The 20580-nt window shown below is 38.4% G+C and overlaps 1 protein-coding gene across 13 annotated transcripts in view; it reads right to left on the bottom strand.

Moving 5' to 3' along the window:
* Nucleotides 1-1620: 1620 nt before the first annotated feature.
* Nucleotides 1621-20580, bottom strand: part of herc1 (HECT and RLD domain containing E3 ubiquitin protein ligase family member 1) — a 179255-nt gene continuing 160295 nt past the window's right edge. For all 13 annotated transcript variants that reach the window (XM_061886983.1, XM_061886987.1, XM_061886982.1 and 10 more), the window contains 14 exons: nt 20311-20492; nt 18982-19137; nt 18692-18814; nt 18504-18606; nt 17144-17313; nt 16876-17014; nt 13542-13711; nt 13139-13308; nt 12897-13062; nt 12725-12801; nt 7313-7565; nt 4008-4160; nt 2304-2609; nt 1621-2237 (listed from right to left, as the gene is read on the bottom strand). In XM_061886983.1, the coding sequence (XP_061742967.1) occupies nt 2052-2237; nt 2304-2609; nt 4008-4160; nt 7313-7565; nt 12725-12801; nt 12897-13062; nt 13139-13308; nt 13542-13711; nt 16876-17014; nt 17144-17313; nt 18504-18606; nt 18692-18814; nt 18982-19137; nt 20311-20492 (2354 nt within the window). In that variant the 3' untranslated portion in view covers nt 1621-2051. The remainder of the gene's footprint in view (nt 2238-2303; nt 2610-4007; nt 4161-7312; nt 7566-12724; nt 12802-12896; nt 13063-13138; nt 13309-13541; nt 13712-16875; nt 17015-17143; nt 17314-18503; nt 18607-18691; nt 18815-18981; nt 19138-20310; nt 20493-20580) is intronic.

A 20580-nucleotide genomic window follows, 5' to 3' on the forward strand; every position in this document is an offset into this window, starting at 1 on the left:
AACAAAAAGGCCTGGACTGCTGCTGAGTGGTCCAAAGTTATGTTTTCAGATGAAAGTAAATTTTGTATCTCCTTTGGAAATCAAGGTCCCAGAGTCTGGAGGAAGACAGGAGAGGCACAGAATCCACGTTCCCTGAAGTCCAGTGTCAAATTTCCACAATCAGCAATGGTCTGGGGTGCCATGCCATCTGCTGGTGTTGGTCCACTGTGTTTCCTGAGGTCTAGGGTCAATGCAGCAGTCTACCAGGAAGTTTTAGAACACTTTATGCTGCCTGCCGCGGACCAATTTTATGGAGGTGAAGATTTCATTTTCCAACATGACTTGGCACCTGCACACAGTGCCAAATCTACCAGTACCTGGTTTAAGGACCATGGTATCCCTGTTCTTGATTGGCCTGCAAACTCACCTGACCTTAACCCCATATAAAACCTATGCGGTACTGTGAAGCAGAAGATGCGAGATGCCAGACCCAACAATGCTGAAGAGCTGAAGGCCACTATTAAAGCAACCTGGGCTCTCATAACACCTGAGGAGTGCAACAGACTGGTGGACCCCATGCCACGTCGTATTGCTGCAGCAATTCAGGCAAAAGGAACTGCAACTGATTGCCGTACATGCTGAAATTTTCCATGTTCATACTTTTCAGTTGGCCCACATTTCTAAAAAATATTTTTTGGTACTAGTCGTAACTGATATTCTAATTTTCGGAGATACTGAATTTGGGATTTTCAGTAATTGTCAGTACTAATCATCAAAATTTAAAGAAATAAACATTTCAAATATATTACTGTGTGTAATGAATTGATATAATATGTAAGTTTCACATTCTGAATATAATTACTGAAATAAATCAACTTTTTCATGATATTCTAATATGAACAGCACCTGTTTGGCTGGGGCCTCCAAATACCTTGAAATGGGCCCATGTGGAGCACTCTATGCACAATGTACACCAAAGCATATTTAATACCAATTAACATATATTATCAAGGACTTGTTTTAAATGAATACTAAAATCATCATAGGTCCCTTCTACACTTAAATGATCAAATTGAAGAAATAAATGATTACCTGGCAAAAAAGTAAAGCAAGTGTCACCTGGTGGGTCCAGCCCCTGCTGTTTTGTTTTGGGCTCCACACAAAGATTTTAAGGTGTAAGAGTGAGGCTACTCAACGCACACCTGCAGAGCCACACCGGCTGAATCACATCTGATTTTTTAAACACTTTGGAAAAGAGATGAATCGGTGTTTTTGTGTGTAATAACAAGAGTGACTTAGAAATAATCTATAAAGCTGACATTTATTTGTGCTGTTTTGTGCAGAGTTGAAGCACAAAAGGTATTGCACCAACACCATCTCATTTTGCCTGAGGAACAAATACCAGGACTCAAAAATTGAAGTGTTTTGGACTTTTTTTTGGGATTGTGTGTTGATCAGCAGTCTTTTGTTAAAATTCCCTTATCATAAAAAACAAATATTCTTTTTAAATAGCAGCGAATCACATGAATTTTGCAAAACGGTATTTAGGTTCTAAATGGCCTCTGTGATATTTGGTAATTGGGTCATCTTCTTTCCCAAAGTATTTTTTGCCTCATTTCAGTCAGGACAAAAATTCCTCAATTGAAAATAGATTCTGCAGCATTTATTGTCGTTTTGGAAAACAGGTATCAGCAATAAAACAATAAATATGGATGTTATGGAAACAAATGTCTAATAATGAAGCACTTTACAAAATATACACAATATATATTTTCCACCCAACCTCTTTCTTGAATATCCTATACATCATTCCAAATAAACAATAAACTCCATGCAGAACCCCCAAACTGGGATGTGGAGTAAAAAAAATAACTAAAATCATACACTCTAAATGCACTTGTGAAGAGTTTTGTCTCATTAAAAATAGTTTTTAAGCCACAATGAGCAAATGTGCAGTTTGAAAATACATGAAATTAAAAAGTGGTCCTGGCGGTGCAGGGATGTCGTGCATCTTTTGGGTTTGTGAGGCGTTAGGGTAAAATCTATGCATGCCGGCTTCTTCCTGGTGTGCATCAGTAGTCTGTGTCGGAGCCCTCTGTGTTGTCCACGTTGCGAGAGAGCATGTAGTTGTCCATGTCTATGGAGCGGCAGTTGTTAATAGCGTAGCGTAGCCGCTCGGCCATGGTGGCCTGGCTGGAGTACGGAGGCAGACGCAGCTGGAAGAAACACGTCTGGGATGTGGGCAGGCTGTCGTACGGCTGCCGAGTAGAAAGAACTGTCAATCAAAAGTCCTGATCTCCTGCAACGACACTGTGTTTACATACCCTGTCCACCTTCATGATCTGAAACCTCTGCGAGATGTCCGCCGTGTTGGCGGGCAGCCTGGAGCGTCCTGACACGAAGCGCATGAAGAGGACTCGCTCCTCGTTGGAGAACTCCTCCAAAGTCTGCCAGAACCATTGCACCAGCGAGTGCTGCTCGTCCACCTCCCGGTAGCGCACCACCTTCTTCAGCACATCGCAGCAGATCTCGGGCATTCCGCACACCATCTGCTCCAGATGCTTGGCCGTCAGCAGGGACAGCAGTGGAACCGGCACGATCCACGACATGCCCTCACGCACGGCTGCCACCTGACAAGAGAGCGGTTTAGACTGGGAAAATTTGCCAGAAATGCTGTTCTTTCCCAAACTTCATGTTCCTAAAGCAGGGGTGTCAAACGTACGGACTGTGGGCCGGGTCAGGCCTGCAAAAAGCTTTAATCCAACACGCGGAGGAGTTTGCCAAGTTTAAAAATGAGCTGAAGCAAGAGGTACACAGTAAAGGGTGGCTGCGGCTCCTCCTCCTCGACCCAAATGAAACATAAAACCTGCCGTTTTACGTCTTCTACTTCCAACACATTGTGCTTTGGCACCCTCATTTTCCCAAAATGTCTGGACACAGACTTCAATAGTTTCAACCTCCGTTTGTATGGTTTGTTGAGTTAGCACAGGATTAATATGTGAAAATGACAAATGAGGTATTTGATGCCTCGAAAAGTTTGATTTATTTGCTATCTTTATTTACTTAGTTTTAGGCTGTGACTTTAAGTCTGATAACTTTGTCGATACACTGAGAACACTTGTGTTGTGTTAAGACGGTTATTTGTGGAATGTATATTTTCAGAATGGGCCTGTTCTGTTTTTGGCCAAAGTAAAATAAAGTAACAATCTAAAGTTGTCTTTATTTTAAAGTTATTATGCTTTGATTTTACAGCGCACTTTGGAATAGATTTTCCTCCAACTAAAATGACTTTGACACCCTTGTTCTAAAGCAGGCATTGACAATTATTTTAACTCGGGGGCCACATTTAGAGGGGGCTGGTTATCTATTTTTAGGAACAGTAATACAAAATCTCACAATAATGTCTGATTGAATGCTAAAAACATTATGACAGACCACCTTTAAAAACGTAATGGAATTTTACATTTTTCTATGAAGGATAAAACACTGAATATAGACAAAATATGAACGTCACACCCCCTTTTCGATCGACACATTTTACAATCAGGTGAAACGCAATTAAAATGCAACAAACAGTAAAATATGAACACGGAGGGCACATAATAAACCCACCTACAATCTGATATATCTGATATATCACTAAGCTTTAGAACTTTGTTGTGAAAGTCTCCTTCCGCGTCTGTGGAAACGCTCCCCGCCCACACTGATTGGTGCTTCGTCTGAGCTGCTGCTAACTAATTAAATGACCATAGTAACTAATAAAATGACCATCGTAACTAATTAGATTAGAACAGTAACTAATTAGATGACCATAGTAACTAGTATATCATCCATAAGTGCAGATTCCAAGCATTGAAATACTTTGTATAGTTGAAGACTTACGGTCATTACAAAACATCACTGCACATCATAACGGTGGCTACACTTTCCACCTTAAAAAAAAAAAAAAAAAATGATTGGCCGCATGTGGCCCCCTGGCCTTAGTTTGCCCAGGCCTGCTCTAAAGGAAAGGGGAATAACATCCTTACCTGTCGATCAAGTTCATGTAGTCGGTACTCAATAGCTCTTTCCACGTATTCCTTTCTGTTGGAGAAGGTGAGAGGGATGCTGTTTCCTCCTGGAATGATGGGCACCATCTTACCATCTGCACTCTGCCCAACAAAGGAGTCCAGAGGAATCATCTGTTAGAAAAAAAAACATGTTTTTGTTACAATCAATTGTGTGACTACTTGGTTAGCCATTTACAGTATGTTATCACAGTATAGGGTAGTAACGATAAGCAAATTAATATCATGTTATCGTGACCAAAATGATCACGGCTATCATTATCTCAGTAACGTTGACTGTGCTTGAAAAGCACTAACACCCAGAATACTTTTGACAGTTTTATTTCTAAGTAAAATAAACAGATACACCACCTATTTTGCATATTTTGCTTCTTATGCTTCACGGATAGTTTTAATCTTAGTATTTTATCCGTTTTAATGGCTAAGCTTTTATACGGTGGCACTTCAAGATTTATTTAAATGACAAGTGAGTAACAAATAAAATCTATTATTATTAAGTCAGGCTTTGTGGCGTCCTACTCTGTTCAAAGGGCCTAGAAAGCACCGTAAAAACGCCTACGTCTCTTTTACTCTGAGTAAATACAAACACTTGTTGTAAGAGAGCACAGCTTAAAGATTCAATGTGCTGAATTGATTATCTTAAAGGCCTACTGAAACCCACTACTACTGATCACGCGCAGTCTGATAGTTTATATGTCAATGATGAAATATTAAAATTGCAACACATCCCAATACGGCCGGTTTAGTTTACTAAATTACAATTTAAAATTTACCGCGGAGTTTCTTGTTGAAAACGTCGCAGAATGATGACGCGTATGATGACGCGTGCGCGTGACGTCTCGAGTTGGAGGGGACATATCAGCGCAGCACCACTTGCAGCTAAAAGTCGTCTCTTTTCATCGCGCAATTACACAGTATTCTGGACTACTGTGTAGCTGAATCTTTTGCAATTTGTTCAATTGATAATGGAGAAGTCAAAGTAGAAAGATGGAGGTGGGAAGCTTTAGCTTTTAGCCACACAAAAACACGGTGTTTCCTTGTTTAAAATTCCCGGAGGTGAAGCTTTACTATGGATCAGAGTAGTCACGAGAACATGGAACTTGTCAACTGGCAGGTTTCGGTGAGTAAATGTGGTTAAAAAGTCGCTTCTTACCGGAGATCTGCGGAGTTTGCGCCGTCCATGCAGCTGCCGTGACTTCCCTCAGACACTGGCGTCAAGACACCAGTGGACACAGCCCTCCGACTATCAGGTACTATTAAACCCATTAAAACACTAGCAACACAATAGAAAGATAAGGGATTTCCCAGAATTATCCTAGTAAACGTGTCTAAAAACATCTGAATCACTCCCAATGCAATCGCCATTTTTTTTAAACTATTTTATTTTAGTCCTTCGCTATTAATATCCTCAGCCACGAATCTTTCATCCTCGCTCAAATTAATAGGGGAATTGTCGTTTTCTCGGTCCGAATAGCTCTTGCTGTTGGAGGCTCCCATTATAAACAATGTGAGGATGTGAGGAGCCCTCACACCGGTGACGTCATCGTCTGCTACTTCCGGTAAAGGCAAGGCTTTTTTATTAGCGACCAAAAGTTGCGAACTTTATCGTCGATGTTCTCTAATAAATCCTTTCAACAAAAATATGGCAATATCGCGAAATGATCAAGTATGACACATAGAATGGACCTGCTATCCCTGTTTGAATAAGAAAATCTAATTTCAGTAGCCCTTTAATTGCTCAGACAGTAATGTGTTCATATAAACTGGGATTGGGATTTGTCATTTATTGATGGAAGAAGACGTTAATGACTCTTGCTTTCATGTTAACATTTAAGATAATGAGCAGGCGCCAGTCAGTCTTTGATTCAATCAAAGTACAGATATCAATCTGTTTTTCCATAATTTTAATTTGGGAACTCCAATTGGGAGTTTTACCGTGGCTATCATTAGAAGGGGAAGTGCACTTTTTTGAGAAATTTCGCATATGATTCACAATCTCTATGTAAAACAAGAACACACACGTCTTTCTTTGTTTGTACATTTTCATTTGTAATATATGGCAAGTACAAGGTGGCTAAAAACATCCTAAAACCGCCAACAATATTACATTTACATGTCGTGACTTGAATATTAAGTATTAGCGATATTGTTATTATAAGCACTAACCCTAAAGTCTACGATCACGATTTAGTACTTATTATTTATCTAGATTATTATTATTATTATAATATATATTTTATAGTATAATATATATATGTGAAAAATTATCTAGATATGTATTATTATTATAATGGATTATTATTATAATATATTATCATAATTTAGTTTCACGATCACTGATCCGGAGAGCTTGACACACTCCTAGCCAGTGAGCTGCTGCATCGCCTCTGAGTTGGTGAAAGTTACCATTGAACTTGAACCCGGAAATAGCAAAGAAGACACAAAAAGATGCTTGTTTGCGATCACCTCTTTTTTTCTCTGTGTGAGGATTATGATTAATTCCTCATCTAAACAGGAAGATATAAACATCTCATCAGTCAGCATCCCAGTGAAAGCAAACATTGTGCAGTAAATTATTGTTTTATTATATTTTTATTTTTTATTGAGCACTTAGCAATTGTGCTACTTGCTGGATCTGCTTATCACTCATCTTTTAAAACATTTAACTCTTCCTCTGTATATTCAGGCTAAAAAATATAAGCTTTTGTTCATAATTTGTCCCAAAGTAGTTGTCGTCATCTCTGTCTGTCTTGATTAGTAGTTGTTGTTGTTGTTTAGGGAAATAGCGAATGCTGTGATGCTTCTGTGAAATTATTGTGCCGATTAATGCTTAAAATGAGCAAAATATGTGAATACAACATGTTACTTTGAATGTACGTCATTACATATGTACTTAAAGCATGTGCCGTATACAAAACGTTGATGGAGGTTTTTTGTAGAGTGCTTTATAGACAAATCCCTTCAGCTCCATTGTTGGCTGACTTTTGCTAGCCTTTATTTATGAATGAGAATGCATCAAAATAAAGAAAAACAAATATTTTCCTGTCTCACATAAGGATTGTGAATGACAGGCATAATTCCATAAAAAGAGCAGTCTCCCTATAATACTGTTTATTGTTACATCCCTATTGCAGTGTTTCCCATACATGCATTTATTGTGGAGGCCTGCCACACATACGTTTGGGATAGTGCTAAGAAGACACACTCTTTCATCATGTGGTAACACTTCCCTTCCCTGGTGAAGTACATCAACCAGGGTCTTTTACCTCATGGAAATTCTCCTCAGTGATGCCGCTGTCTTCAATGTGAAGAATGCTTTTCAGCGTCTGCACATAAAGTAGGTCCACTTCCTCCAGATCCTCGCGAACCAAGGGGATGCAGCACAGCTGTTTCCACACCAAAGGTGCCAGGTGCAGGTCCAGGGGCTTCTTGGTACGAATGGCCACGCCCATAAGGATGCCCAGAAACCTAAACTGGAGCATGTGCTCATTCAGGCAGGCAGATGGGTTGAAGAGGAACCTTGAGGCAGAAAAGGATATATTGTTGAACTCATTAATAAAGTTGCTTAGACAGAAAATACCTCAATGTTATGAGTCATTGTTTTATTAATGGGTCATTCGGCTCCCTTCCAGACAATAAAATATTTCGACCAATGACGTCTATAAAGTGGGGCAAAAAAGTATTTAGTCAGTCATCGATTGTGCAAGTTCTCCCACTTAAAGTGATGACAGAGGTCTGTAATTTTCATCATAGGTACATTTCAACTGTGAGAGACAGAATGTAAAAAAAAATCCAGGAATTCACATTGTAGGAATTTTAAAGAATTTATTTGTAAATTATGGTGGAAAATAAGTATTTGGTCACTTCAAACAAGGAAGATCTCTGGCTCTCACAGACCTGTAACTTCTTCTTTAAGAAGCTCTTCTGTCCTCCACTCGTTACCTGTATTAATGGAACCTGTTTGAACTTGATATCTGTATAAAAGACACCTGTCCACCGCCTCAAACAGTCAGACTCCAAACTCCACTATGGCCAAGACCAAAGAGCTGTCGAAGGACACCAGGAAAATAATTGTAGACCTGCACCAGACTGGGAAGAGAAAATCTACAATAGGCAAGCAGCTTGGTGTGAAAAAATCAACTGTGGGAGAAATTATCAGAAAATGGAAGAAATACAAGACCACTGATAATCTCCTTCGATCTGGGGCTCCACGCAAGATCTCATCCCGTGGGGTAAAAATGATCATGGGAACGGTGAGCAAAAATCCCAGAACCACACGGGGGGACCTGGTGAATGACCTGCAGAGAGCTGGGACCAAAGTAACAAAGGTTACCATCAGTAACACACTACGCCGACGGGGAATCGAATCCTGCAGTGCCAGACGTGTCCCCCTGCTTAAGCCAGTGCATGTCCAGAACCGTCTGAAGTTTGCCAGAGAGCACATGGATGATACAGCAGAAGATTGGGAGAATGTCATGTGGTCAGATGAAACCAAAACAGAACTTTTTGGTATAAACTCAACTCGTCGTGTTTGGAGGAAGAAGAATACTGAGTTGCATCCCAAGAACACCAAACCTACTGTGAAGCATGGGGGTGGAAACATCATGCTTTGGGGCTGTTATTCTGCTAAGGGGACAGAACGACTGAGCCTTGTTAAGGAAAGAATGAATGGGGCCATGTATCGTGAGATTTTGAGCCAAAACCTCCTTCCATCAGTGAGAGCTTTGAAGATGAAACGTGGCTGGGTCTTTCTGCATGACAATGATCCCAAATACACCGCCAGGGCAACGAAGGAGTGGCTCCGTAAGAAGCATTTGAAAGTCCTGGAGTGGCCTATCCAGTCTACAGACCTCAATCCCATTGAAAATCTGTGGAGGGAGTTGAAAGTCCGTGCTGCTCGGCGACAGCCCCAAAACATCACTGCTCTCGAGAAGATCTGCATAGAGGAATGGGCAAAAATACCAGCTACTGTGTGTGCAAACCTGGTAAAGACCCATGGTAATCGTTTGACCTCTGTTATTGCCAACAAAGGTTATATTACAAAGTATTGAGTTGAATTTTTGTTATTGACCAAGTACTTATTTTCCACCATAATTTACAAATACATTCTTTAAAATTCGTACAATGTGAATTCCTGGATTTTTTTTTCACATTCTGTCTCTCACAGTTCAAGTGTACCTATGATGAAAATTACAGACATCTTTTATCATTTTAAGTGGGAGAACTTGCACAATTGGTGGCTGACTAAATACTTTTTTGCCCCACTGTACATATAAGTGACAGTGCATGGACCAGATAATAAAGAAGAAGATGGCTCACATGAACTGATTTTTCTAACACCGTAAAATAATCAACCAAGTTGTAACTTGTCATCCAGTTTCTATTTGGCTAATTCTTTGCAGGTTGATAGGGAAGTTGGAACCTATCCCATCTGACTAGGTGTTGGGGTTGTCATTCAGAACAAAGGATTCTAGAGTAATTCCTTGTTTATCGCTTTTAATTGGACGGCGATAAATTAATTTCTCTTAAGTCGAATCATTGATTATAACTCAAATATGTTCATAGCGAGAGCATTAAAAAACTGTTTACACATTCGAAATGCATTTTTTATCATTGTGAGAGCCTTTAGAGATGAAATAACAAGAATAATGCATTATTATTTTTATCATATATATATATATATATATATATATATATATATATATATACATATATATATATGTATATACATACTCATTTTTATTATTATATATAATGCTGCCTGGTTGGCCACGGTATTAAACAGCGTAATCTGATTGGTTTGATTTCATCTCTTGGCCAATAGTGCTGTAGTATTCATATTTTTTTAGTTCATTTAGACATTCTATGCCTGGAAATGGTTATTTTGCGATGTGGTGAAACTGCAATATTTGAAGCGTGATGTGACGAGAGATGTATGTAGTCTGAAGTTCACATGCAATGTCATGGCAATGAATGCCTTATTAATGCTGGGTTTTATGTTTTAAGGAAACAATATTTTTGTGATTACGTTACATATTTTTGTGTCTCATTTTTTAAATGATTATTTTACTTGTGTATCATTTTGTGGAATTGACTGTCCTAACAAAGAATTTTATACATTTGGTGATTCAGTCTGTGCGCTTTCTGAATTGAGTATGAATGCAAAACAATCCACCATGAGACCAAAGAAAGTTTCGAGTGCCAGCACTTTGATAAAGAATGTGAGAAACACAATTTCCCTTGCTTTCCGCAGACAATTATTTAAAGCTTTTCATGTAATTTGATGGCATTGAGAAATATTAGGAAGTTTACCAAGTGTGGGTAACTGACCTGAAATGATTGAAATATAATATATTTAAAATAGTTAAAGTACCAATGATTGCCACACACACAACTACGTGTGGCGAAATTATTCTCTGCATTTGACCCATCACCCTTGATCACCCCCTGGGAGGTGAGGGAAGCAGTGGGCAGCAGCTGTGGCTGCGCCCGGGAATCATTTTTGGTGATTTAACCCCCGATTCCAACCCTTGATGCGGAGTGCCAAGCAGGGAGGTAATGGGTCCCATTTTTATAGTCTTTGGTATGACTCGGCTGGGGTTTGAACTCCTGACCTACCGAGCTCAGGGCGGTATAAAAAATAATATTAGAGAATGATAGCATTTTATTAGTATTATTGCTGTGATTTCTTTACTATTACTCATCACAACACAGATTAATTAGCGTGTGCTTAATCGTATTATTTGCCACAAATGTGCCAGTACTGGGACAACTACAATTTAAACATGTTTACTATCGTAAACACATGCGACGTCAAGATGCCATGTCCGTATTCAGGTCAGTTTGCATTCACATTGGAGTCTGTTTTTGTGATGTAAAGAACTGCATAAAAAGATAAGAATTGACAAATAAAAAGTCTGAGTTGGACATCCAACCCTGCTGTGTTGTAAACTCACTGAAGACAGCCTTAATGCTGCTGCTGCTGTTCTGTTCAACCTTGGCAAGGTAACAATGGATGGGATTTTTAGTATGGCAATGCGGGGACTGTTACCGGTGGAACGGATCGGATTAGATAATAAGCGCTGACAAAGGGTTGGTCTTTAAATGATTTATAATTATAGTGAAAAATGACAGGTTATATTATTGTCTATTTAAACTCATACTCCTGCATATTTATATAAAATTGTTCTGCATTTTTGTTTAAAAATAAAAATATCGCACCAAATTATTTAGGGGGGCTTTAGAATATTTTAAGGGGACTTCAGTTCCCTTAAAATAGGCCTAACAACGCCAATGCACCCATCTATTCTTTCTAGAGGGCAACAGAGAACAAAGCAGCTATGCTACACTATAACCTATTTCTTTTTCGGAAGGCCCAGTACTTTTCATTGACTCTGAATCATAGATATACGTGGAGTGTTCTCCTTCGGTTTAGGTTGGTGAAGAGCTACTAAGGCTTACCGAATTGCTAACACCTTACCTGCTAACATTAGCTGAGGTTGACTGGTTGATTGAACTCACTACATGACTAATTAATTTATTTATTTAAATGATCACAATTGAAGGGGAAGTGCTCTTTTTTGAGAACATGTTGCCTATCATTCACAAACTTTATGTAAGGTAACAACACAATTTTTGCTTTTTTCATGCACTTACAAGTAAATAAATGGAGTCTATGCGAGTCGCTCAATTTTTCCTATAAATCACTTTAGAAAAACAACTAAACACTTCATAAAAGTTGTATATACACACTGTAAGTATATATGTAATGTAGTACAGGCACACTCACAATAACATGTAATATTTATGTATTTTGCTCAATTTAAGCATAGGGCGGTGTATTCATGGACGCATCACTACGTACACTTTTTCCTTCGACATCACCAATTATTGCTGACTGAGGACATCATGAGAGACAACAATTGTAAGAAAACATCACTTACTATACAATGTCTACTCTCACTGGGATGTCGACTGATGGGATGTTGATATATTCCCGTTTAGATGAAGAATGACTCATAATCCTCCCGAAAAGAAAAGGGGAGGTGGAACGAGCGTTTTGTTCACTATTGCAGGGGCTAAATTGCCTGTCGAAGTTGACCAACTTCTCAGTTTATGTCCATATTATTTTGCTATCCAAGTGAGAGGCAAATACAATGTCAATACAGCCAGCATAACGATGTTACCTCTCTCTGATCATTGCGTTGCTAAATATAGGTCCTTAACGTACTTAGGGCCATACTTGGCTAAAATTCAGGTCATGAAATGCAAATGGCGTATCGCTGGCTCTTTTTGTATAGTTACTTATTTTGTTTTATGGTTGGAATAAACTCAATAGATGCAATGACGTCATGGCTCCCATTGGGTCCATTGTAAACAGACTTATTTACAAGTTAGAATGCATTTAAAAATGACCTGTTCTTGTCTCATAAGAATTGTGAACTACAGGCAAAATAAATAAAAAAAGTACAGTTCACCTTTAACACGATTATTTTACACAACCAAACTGTTATATAAATAAATAACACATTTATTGAGTATCAAATGAAGTTATGGTTTTATATGTGTACACACACATTTTTTTAGAATCTGAAGAAAAAACACACCATTATAGATGATACATATCAGATACATCTAAAATATAGTCTAAGGTTGATGTCACCAAGTGCCACCCTCACCTATCTCTGTTGTATCCAACCTCTGCTGTGACATTGGGGGAAGGTATAAGCAGGTCCACCACACCAGTCTCCAACTCCTTTGAACACATTTGCAGACCAATAAGCACAATCAAACCCTTACCATTCTGAAAAGTCTGAAAACATTGCATAAATGATGGTTGGTTTCTCCTACCTGACACATTTCTGTTATAGTATCATCAAAGACGCCGCCTGCGTCATCAGCGCCCTCGCCCACCAGCTTTACCTTCCAGGCCCTTGAGGGAAGTCGAAGGTCTGAAGCGTTGAGCTTCACCACCTGGCGAGCAATCTGCACAAAAATGGGTTTGCACTTCCTTCCCCTGCAAGGAGTCAACAGAGGAGAATATATCTGAGCAAGTGTCAGCAAATATGCCACTGCAAGTGACAGCTACTGACCTCGTAGAGATCCGTTTGACCGTGATCTGGGGGCCATAATTCTTGCCTTGCACCATGGTTTTGCCAATGGAACGCACCATGGGTAGAGTGTATACCCTTGGAGCTAACAAGGGTCTTAGTTTGCCCTGAACAATACCCCATGTACCAGCGTTGTAGTGGGAGGTGCAGCTCTGTCAACGCATGATAATTAACAGTTGGCTAGTTAGTAGAACACAATGCCTTCATGTGTTACAAATTTAAACTTTGTTAGACACATATTTAACCAGAAATGTAATAGTACCCCCAACCCAGTGGTGACTCTGGATTGGATACATTTCTTTCCTAACTCATGGAAATTCAACAAAAAACTGTTTTCAGTTCATATGCCTCGGTTTCCTGAATGTGTTTTGTTTTCTTTTGATACCTGATTGTTGGGACTGAGGTTGAGGAGCCTCCAAGAAGAGTACATGAGATCAGAGAAGTGGTAAAGCAGACGCAGCCGAGCCCTCACAGCCTCCAAGCTCACCTCCTTGAGCACGGCGTACTGAGGGGGCACAGCCACAGGCAGACCCAGCTGGAGAGGAACTGAAGAGCCTAGAGGGAAATGGAGAAAAGCCTCTTGTCAGTCATCCACACTCTTTTTCTCTGTGGGTGGAGCCAGTGTCGAAAACACACATACAGAAGTTGATGCTCGTAATGTAAAATGTACTACATTATCGTAAAGCAGGGGTCACCAACGCGGTGCCCGTAAGACCAGATGAGTCGCCCGCTGGCCTGTTCTAAAAATAGCTCAAATAGCAGCACTTACCAGTGAGCTGCCTCTATCTTTTAAATTTTATTTTATTTACTAGCAAGCTGGTCTCGTTTTGCTCGACATTTTTAATTCTGAGAGACAAAACTCAAATAGAATTTGAAAATCCAAGAAAATATTTTAAAGACCTGGTCTTCACTTGTTTAAATAAATTCATTTATTTTTTTTACTTTGCTTCTTATAACTCTCAGAAAGAAAATTTTAGAGAAAAAAATACAACCTTAAAAATTATTTTAGGATTTTTAAACACATATACCTTTTAAATTCCTTCCTCTTCTTTCCTGAAAATTTAAATCAATGTTCAACTACATTTATTTTTGTTGTTATAAAGAATAATAAATACGTTTTAATTTAATTCTTCATTTTAGCTTCTGTTTTTTCGACGAAGAATATTTGTGATTAAAATAAATAAAAAAATATTCTTGCAAATCTAGAAAATTTGTAGAATCGAATTTAAATCTTATTTCAAATTCTTTTGAATTTCTTTTAAAATTTTTGTTCTGGAAAATATAGAAGAAATAATGATTTGTCTTGTTAGAAATATAGCTTGGTCCAATTTGTTATATATTCTAACAAGGTGCAGACTGGATTTTAACCTATTCAAAACATGCCATCAAAATTCTAAAATTAATCTTAATCAGGAAAAATGACTAATGATGTTCCATAACTTCATTTTTTATTTTTTTCAAAAAGATTCGAATTAGCTAGTTTTTCTATTTATTTTTTTGGTTGAATTTTGAATTTTAAAGAGTCGAAATTGAAGATAAACTATGTTTAAAAATTGAATTTTCATTTATTTTGTGTTTTCTCCTCTTTTAAACCGTTCAATTAAGTGTTTTTTTCATCATTTATTCTCTATAAAAAACCTTCCATAAAAGGTAAAACAAATGTACGACGGAATGACAGACAGAAATACCCATTTTTTTTTATAAATATAGATTTATTTATTAAAGGTAAATTGAGCAAATTGGCTATTTCTGGCAATTTATTAGTGTATCAAACTGGTAGCCCTTCGCATTAATCAGTACCCAAGAAGTAGCTCTTGGTTTCAAAAAGGCTGGTGACCCCTGTCGTAAAGAAAAATAAATCCGGTTCAGCCCTTAAAGAGGAACTGCACTTTTTTCTTGGAATCGTTCACAATCATTCTGAAAGACGTGACATCCGATGGATTAGAAAAAAAAAAAAAAGCACTTAATCTTGTAAATACATTTAAATAAAAGTCTGCTTACAGCGGAGCCAATATGGAGTCCTCTATTCCGTCCATAAAATCAAATAAATAACCATATTCAAAAAGTGCCAACAAAAATCCACTTACATTTCGTGTCATTATAAGTGGTAGCGCAGATGAACGATTTATAGCGGCAACTTGATCACAACCATGTGTTCCTATGTTTACATCATCGGCTGGTCTGGTGTTTCCTTACTTCCCTGCTTTTTGGAAGTTTGTTGTAGACCAGGATGTAATCCGAGAAGTTGGTACACTTTGACAGCCATTTAGCTGGATGCTTGGTTACCGACCCACACCCCGAGTATCTTTGTGAGGAATGTGAGACATTTTTCATTTAAACAAATGGGAATGTGAACATCCCAGCAGTCGGCATCCTATTGACAGTAACTGATGTTTTATCATGTTTGTTGGCTCTCATGAAGTCTGCAGTGAGTAGTAATCAGTGATGAAGAATAAAAAAAAAACAAAGGTTGTGAAGGTTTTTTGAAATTTTTGCGCCGCTAATGCTTAAAAAGATCAAAGTACGTATATATTAAATGTTATTATAAATGTGCCTCTTATTACATTATATATATACTTACATCATGTATATCAAACCCTAATGGAGATGTTTGTTTTAAAGGGCTTTATAGGCAGAATTGAGCAGCTTCCATAGGCTCAATTGTAAGCACTTTTGATCGCATTTATTTAATATTAAAAAGGCATCAAACTAAAATAACATTCATCGTCAGGTCTCTCATAATCATTGTGAAAAAGAGGAAAACTTCCAAAAAAAATGCAATTCCACTTAAACCTTTTGAGCTACGCTGCTAACTTACTGACTAACCAACGGCAACGATTACATTGTTACAATTTTTCTTACAGTTGTTAACAAGCTTAAACAGAAAAAGTGGATTTTATAAGTTACAGGTAGAACCCAGGTTATTACTGTTGGTTTTTAAAGCTCTCATTTTATAAGTTACAGGTAGAACGCAGGTTATTACTGTTGGTTTTTAAAGCTCTCATTTTATAAGTTACAGGTAGAATCCAGGTTATTACTGTTGATTTTTAAAGCTTTCATTGTATCCCTCAGGGTTGAGTTTTTTTCTTGTCCTGATGTGGGATCTGAGTAGAGGATGTCGTTGTGACTTGTGCAGCCCTCTAAGACACTTGTGATTTGGAGCTATATAAATAAACTTTGATTGATGAAAGCTTACCTTGCAATGAACAGGAATTCACTGGGTGCATGTCTTGGTGATGTGTAATTAGAGAGTAGTTTCGTCGCTGTTGCTGTTTCATGTGGCTTTGTAATAATAATAAAGTTAACAATACTACTTTACATGTTGACCATACAGGTCAACATTTTTATTTTAAAATATGGGAAATTTCCCAAGAAATTAGGGAGTCAATTTTAGCAGCGATGCCCACTCTGTCATCATCATGTCTATCCATCTCTCTCGTGCTGTCACTTTGATTGAATCATGTGACGTGTGCCGAGATGCCTCAAATTGTATATTGACTCACATGGACATTTTTCTTAGTAATAAGAACATGGCGGACCAGAACTTCTTGGGCAATTTTTAAAGCAGATTCCAGTACAGGCCCGTGCGGACATCAAAGTCGGAAAACCTCTTTCATAGAAAAGTAGTGGATGCCTGGTGAAACAGTGTGGGTTTCTACTACTACAATTTTTAATTTGAGAGTAACGGAGTGTGAGATTCAGGTTGAGCGTATGATGACCTGGTGCTCGGGGGGGCACTGAAGGAGCGGTCCATGCTGCGCTGTGGCAGCGCCCAGCAGTGATCTGGTTAATGTTCTTTCCCTGCAGCGCTGTCACCAGGGTAGGTTCTCTCACATGATTGGTGTGACTCAGGCCGAGCTAAAAAGACAATGTTAGATATTAAGGAAATAAAGTTAGATTTTTGGATGAATGATCTACTATAGTAGTCTAAACTATACATCACAAAACAATAGTATTATAAAAACTTTTTTTTAGAAACATTTTCACCTGGCCCTCCAAGTTGCTGCCCCATGTGTAAACGTCCCCAGTGGACGAAAGAACTATAGTGTGCTCAGCTCCTGCAGCGACATCCTGGATGTGGAGGCCAGATAGAGCTGGCACCTGTTGAGGACGGTTGTGGTTTCTTGCCCGAGCTTCCGGCAAACCAATGAGTCGATCTGCATAAAAAAAACATATCACTAGGGGTGTAACGGGACGTTTATTTGTATTGAACCGTTTCGGTACGGGGGTTTCGGTTCTGTACGTGGCCGTACCGAACGAGTTTCTAAGCTAAAGTCTTAACAAGCTGCTTTGCTTCTTCTGCCGCTGTCTCAGCACCCAGCATTGTCCCACCCACACAACCATCTGATTAGTTACAAATATAGCGGTAACAGCCAATCATCAGTGCGTATTCAGAGCGAATGTAATAAATGCTTCAGAGTCGAGCAGATAGGTGTTTAGCAGGTGAGCATAAGGCAGCGTACTCTCCCCAAATGATAAACACCTGCCAGTCAACTACTACTAACATCACTATGAGCCCGTTGACCTTCTAGAAAGTTAAACTGCAGCTCAGCTCGCTCGCAGTTCTGGCTTGAAGTGAAGGCTAATTAGCTTTTAGCGTGACGTTAGCTCATTTTGTCGTGTGTGTGTGTGCGTGTGTTTTTTACGGACAGAAAAGCTTTGAATGGCAGAGTCCGTTGATAAAAATATAACATTTACATAATAAAAATCAACTACAGGCTTCCCAAATGCTGTGATAAATTAAGCATGATGAGTTGACTTGAAACTGTTTAATGTTGCACTTTTAGTATGTAGAAGAGAAGTTTTGTCATTTTACTTAATCTGAGCAACAATTTGAGGCAGTTTAATGTTGATTAACGTGGGCAGAAATATTATAGTGTTCCCAATGTTAAAAGGATAAAGCCATTGTTTACAAATTTTGTAAATAAATAACCTTAAAATGTATTATTTGTTGTTTTCTTACTGTACCGAAAATGAACCGAATCGTGACCTCTAAACTGAGGTACGTACCGAACCATAATTTTTGTGTACCGTTACACCCCTACATATCACACTTCACAATGATTTGACAAAAAACTAAACAAAATTATAGCCTAATATTGAGCCAGACTTTTTTTTTAAATTAAGTTATATTTAAAAAATTAACATCATAAATAAATACCACAAAACATCCACCCATCCATCCATTTTCTACCGCTTATTCCCTTTCGGGGCCACAAAACAATATTACAAAATAATTTACAAAAAGTAATTAAGTTGTAGTTACGGATGTACAACATAATATATTTTAAATATTAATTCATATCAAGGAACAATAAATAATTAAGCAAAATTGACTGGAACATACCTTTGCCAAATGTAAACACTTTGCCATCTTTGGTTAAAGCCACAGAGAATTGTGTTCCACAGGCCACTTTTTTGATGCCAAGTCCACATAACAGTTCTACTTTCTAGGGATTAAAAAAAACAAGTTAATTACCTATACAGCACAAAAATAAAACATGGAGATTATCTTACAGGCCAATCAGTCCCTACCTGAGGTGAAGATTTGGCTGTGGAATTGCCAAGCCCCAGTTTACCATAGTCCCCATCACCAAAAGCCCACACCATCATTCCATCAGCAGAAATGACCAAAGTGTGGTTCAGACCACATGCAACCTTAATAGAAAACAAATGAAATATTGAACAGTCATTAAACCTTACTCAATACATGTATTTATTTACCTGCAGTAAACTGTCCATTTAACATGATTGTAAAACTTTCAAAATGTGTGTACATAACAAATCTAAAAATGCCCCCTTTTAATTCAGTCCCTTTTTCCTACCTGACCAACTTGGTACCCTTCCAGAGCAGTGACCTTCTCTGGCAACTTTTTGTTGGATGTGTTCCCCAAGCCAAGTCTGCCATAATCACCATTACCGAAAGAGAAAAGCTTTCCATCAGCGGTTACGACAGCTGAGTGTTTGAAACCGCAGGACATCTGGAAGACAAAAAAACCCCACTTTAATTTAATCCAAGAAATGACTTGTATGGTACTAATTGGCTCTTTTAGTTAATTATACATCTCTCCAAGATTTTGCAGGATTTAAGTTAATGTTGCGGCCTATAATACCTTATTTCTCAGTAGATTTTTGAAAAAGTTACAGGATGATTTTAGTCCTGTGATATTAGGAATTCGAATATTTTACATGATGCTCGTAAACGTAACCCCAAAAAGACCAAGATTTCAGTGTATCTAACAAAATATGTTTTATTTGCACACAAATGTTTGAATAGCTTGGAAAGTAAGCAATGCTGCTTAGTAGTTTTATTACAAAAGTATAACAAAACCCAACGTACAAAACAGACACTCGATGGAGGTAAAAGCACATTCTCTAACCATTTTCCCGACCAAATTACTGTATTGTAAAAACAAACCCTACTAAAGGCTCGCCTTTTGCCCGCTGTCTGCTCTGTTGGGCAAAAGACGCAGACATTCACTGTGTTTGTTCTATGCTTGTCCATCATAAACTTACATTTACGTTCCAACACATTGCACATACAATAGTTTATCTCCGCTTCCATAGGGAGCACGATCCACAGCGGTAATCATAGTTAGTAAATGAGGGACAATTAGAGAGCATCATTACATGTCCACATCTCTGTCAACGTAAGCAAGTAAGTGGGGATTTATGTGTGTTGCTAAATATTTATATATTACTTCACCGAGAAATCTAAGCGCTGTAGATGAAACTTTGAAGATGGTCTGAGCGACCGATTTACGAGAGTTGAGCCATTGCAGCAATTAAGACTTGATTTTACGCTCCACATGCATTTATTGCTGCACAATGCTGCTCTTTGCTATCTACACAAGAAACAAACACAAGATTTAATTAGATGGCTGACAAGCAGCTGCTCAGGCACAAATTTGACTGGCGAAAATTATGATTATCCAAAATGTGCAAGATGTTAATGGGATTGGACAAAGTTGTAAATCTGCGCATAATTTGCGATAATTAATTCAAGAGGGTCTGTTATAACAACTATGAGTTGAATTTGCGTCAATTGGTGCAATTACCATGCAATGAATTCAAGAGGGTCTGTTATAACAACTATGTTTGACCAAATCTTACTATCGTATGTGCTCTGTACTCTTTGTGACTTCAAGACTGACCTGTATCACCTCTTCTCCTTGCAAAGCTTCAATCTGTCTGGGTCGGCGCTGACGGTCACTATTCCCATGGCCAAGCTTTCCATAGTCACCGTCGCCCCAACTAAACACCTCACCACTCTCTGTCAACGCCATGGAGTGGCCATCACTGCCACAGGATGTCACCAGCTGAGTCACTACAAAACCTGATGAACATCAAAACAATTAAAAGGTCAGGGTAGATGTTAATTACTGAAGACAACTATGTGGTCATATTAAATCCCTGTGACTTGA

Source organism: Nerophis ophidion, linkage group LG25, assembly GCF_033978795.1.
Source record: "Nerophis ophidion isolate RoL-2023_Sa linkage group LG25, RoL_Noph_v1.0, whole genome shotgun sequence".
Lineage (NCBI taxonomy): Eukaryota > Metazoa > Chordata > Actinopteri > Syngnathiformes > Syngnathidae > Nerophis > Nerophis ophidion.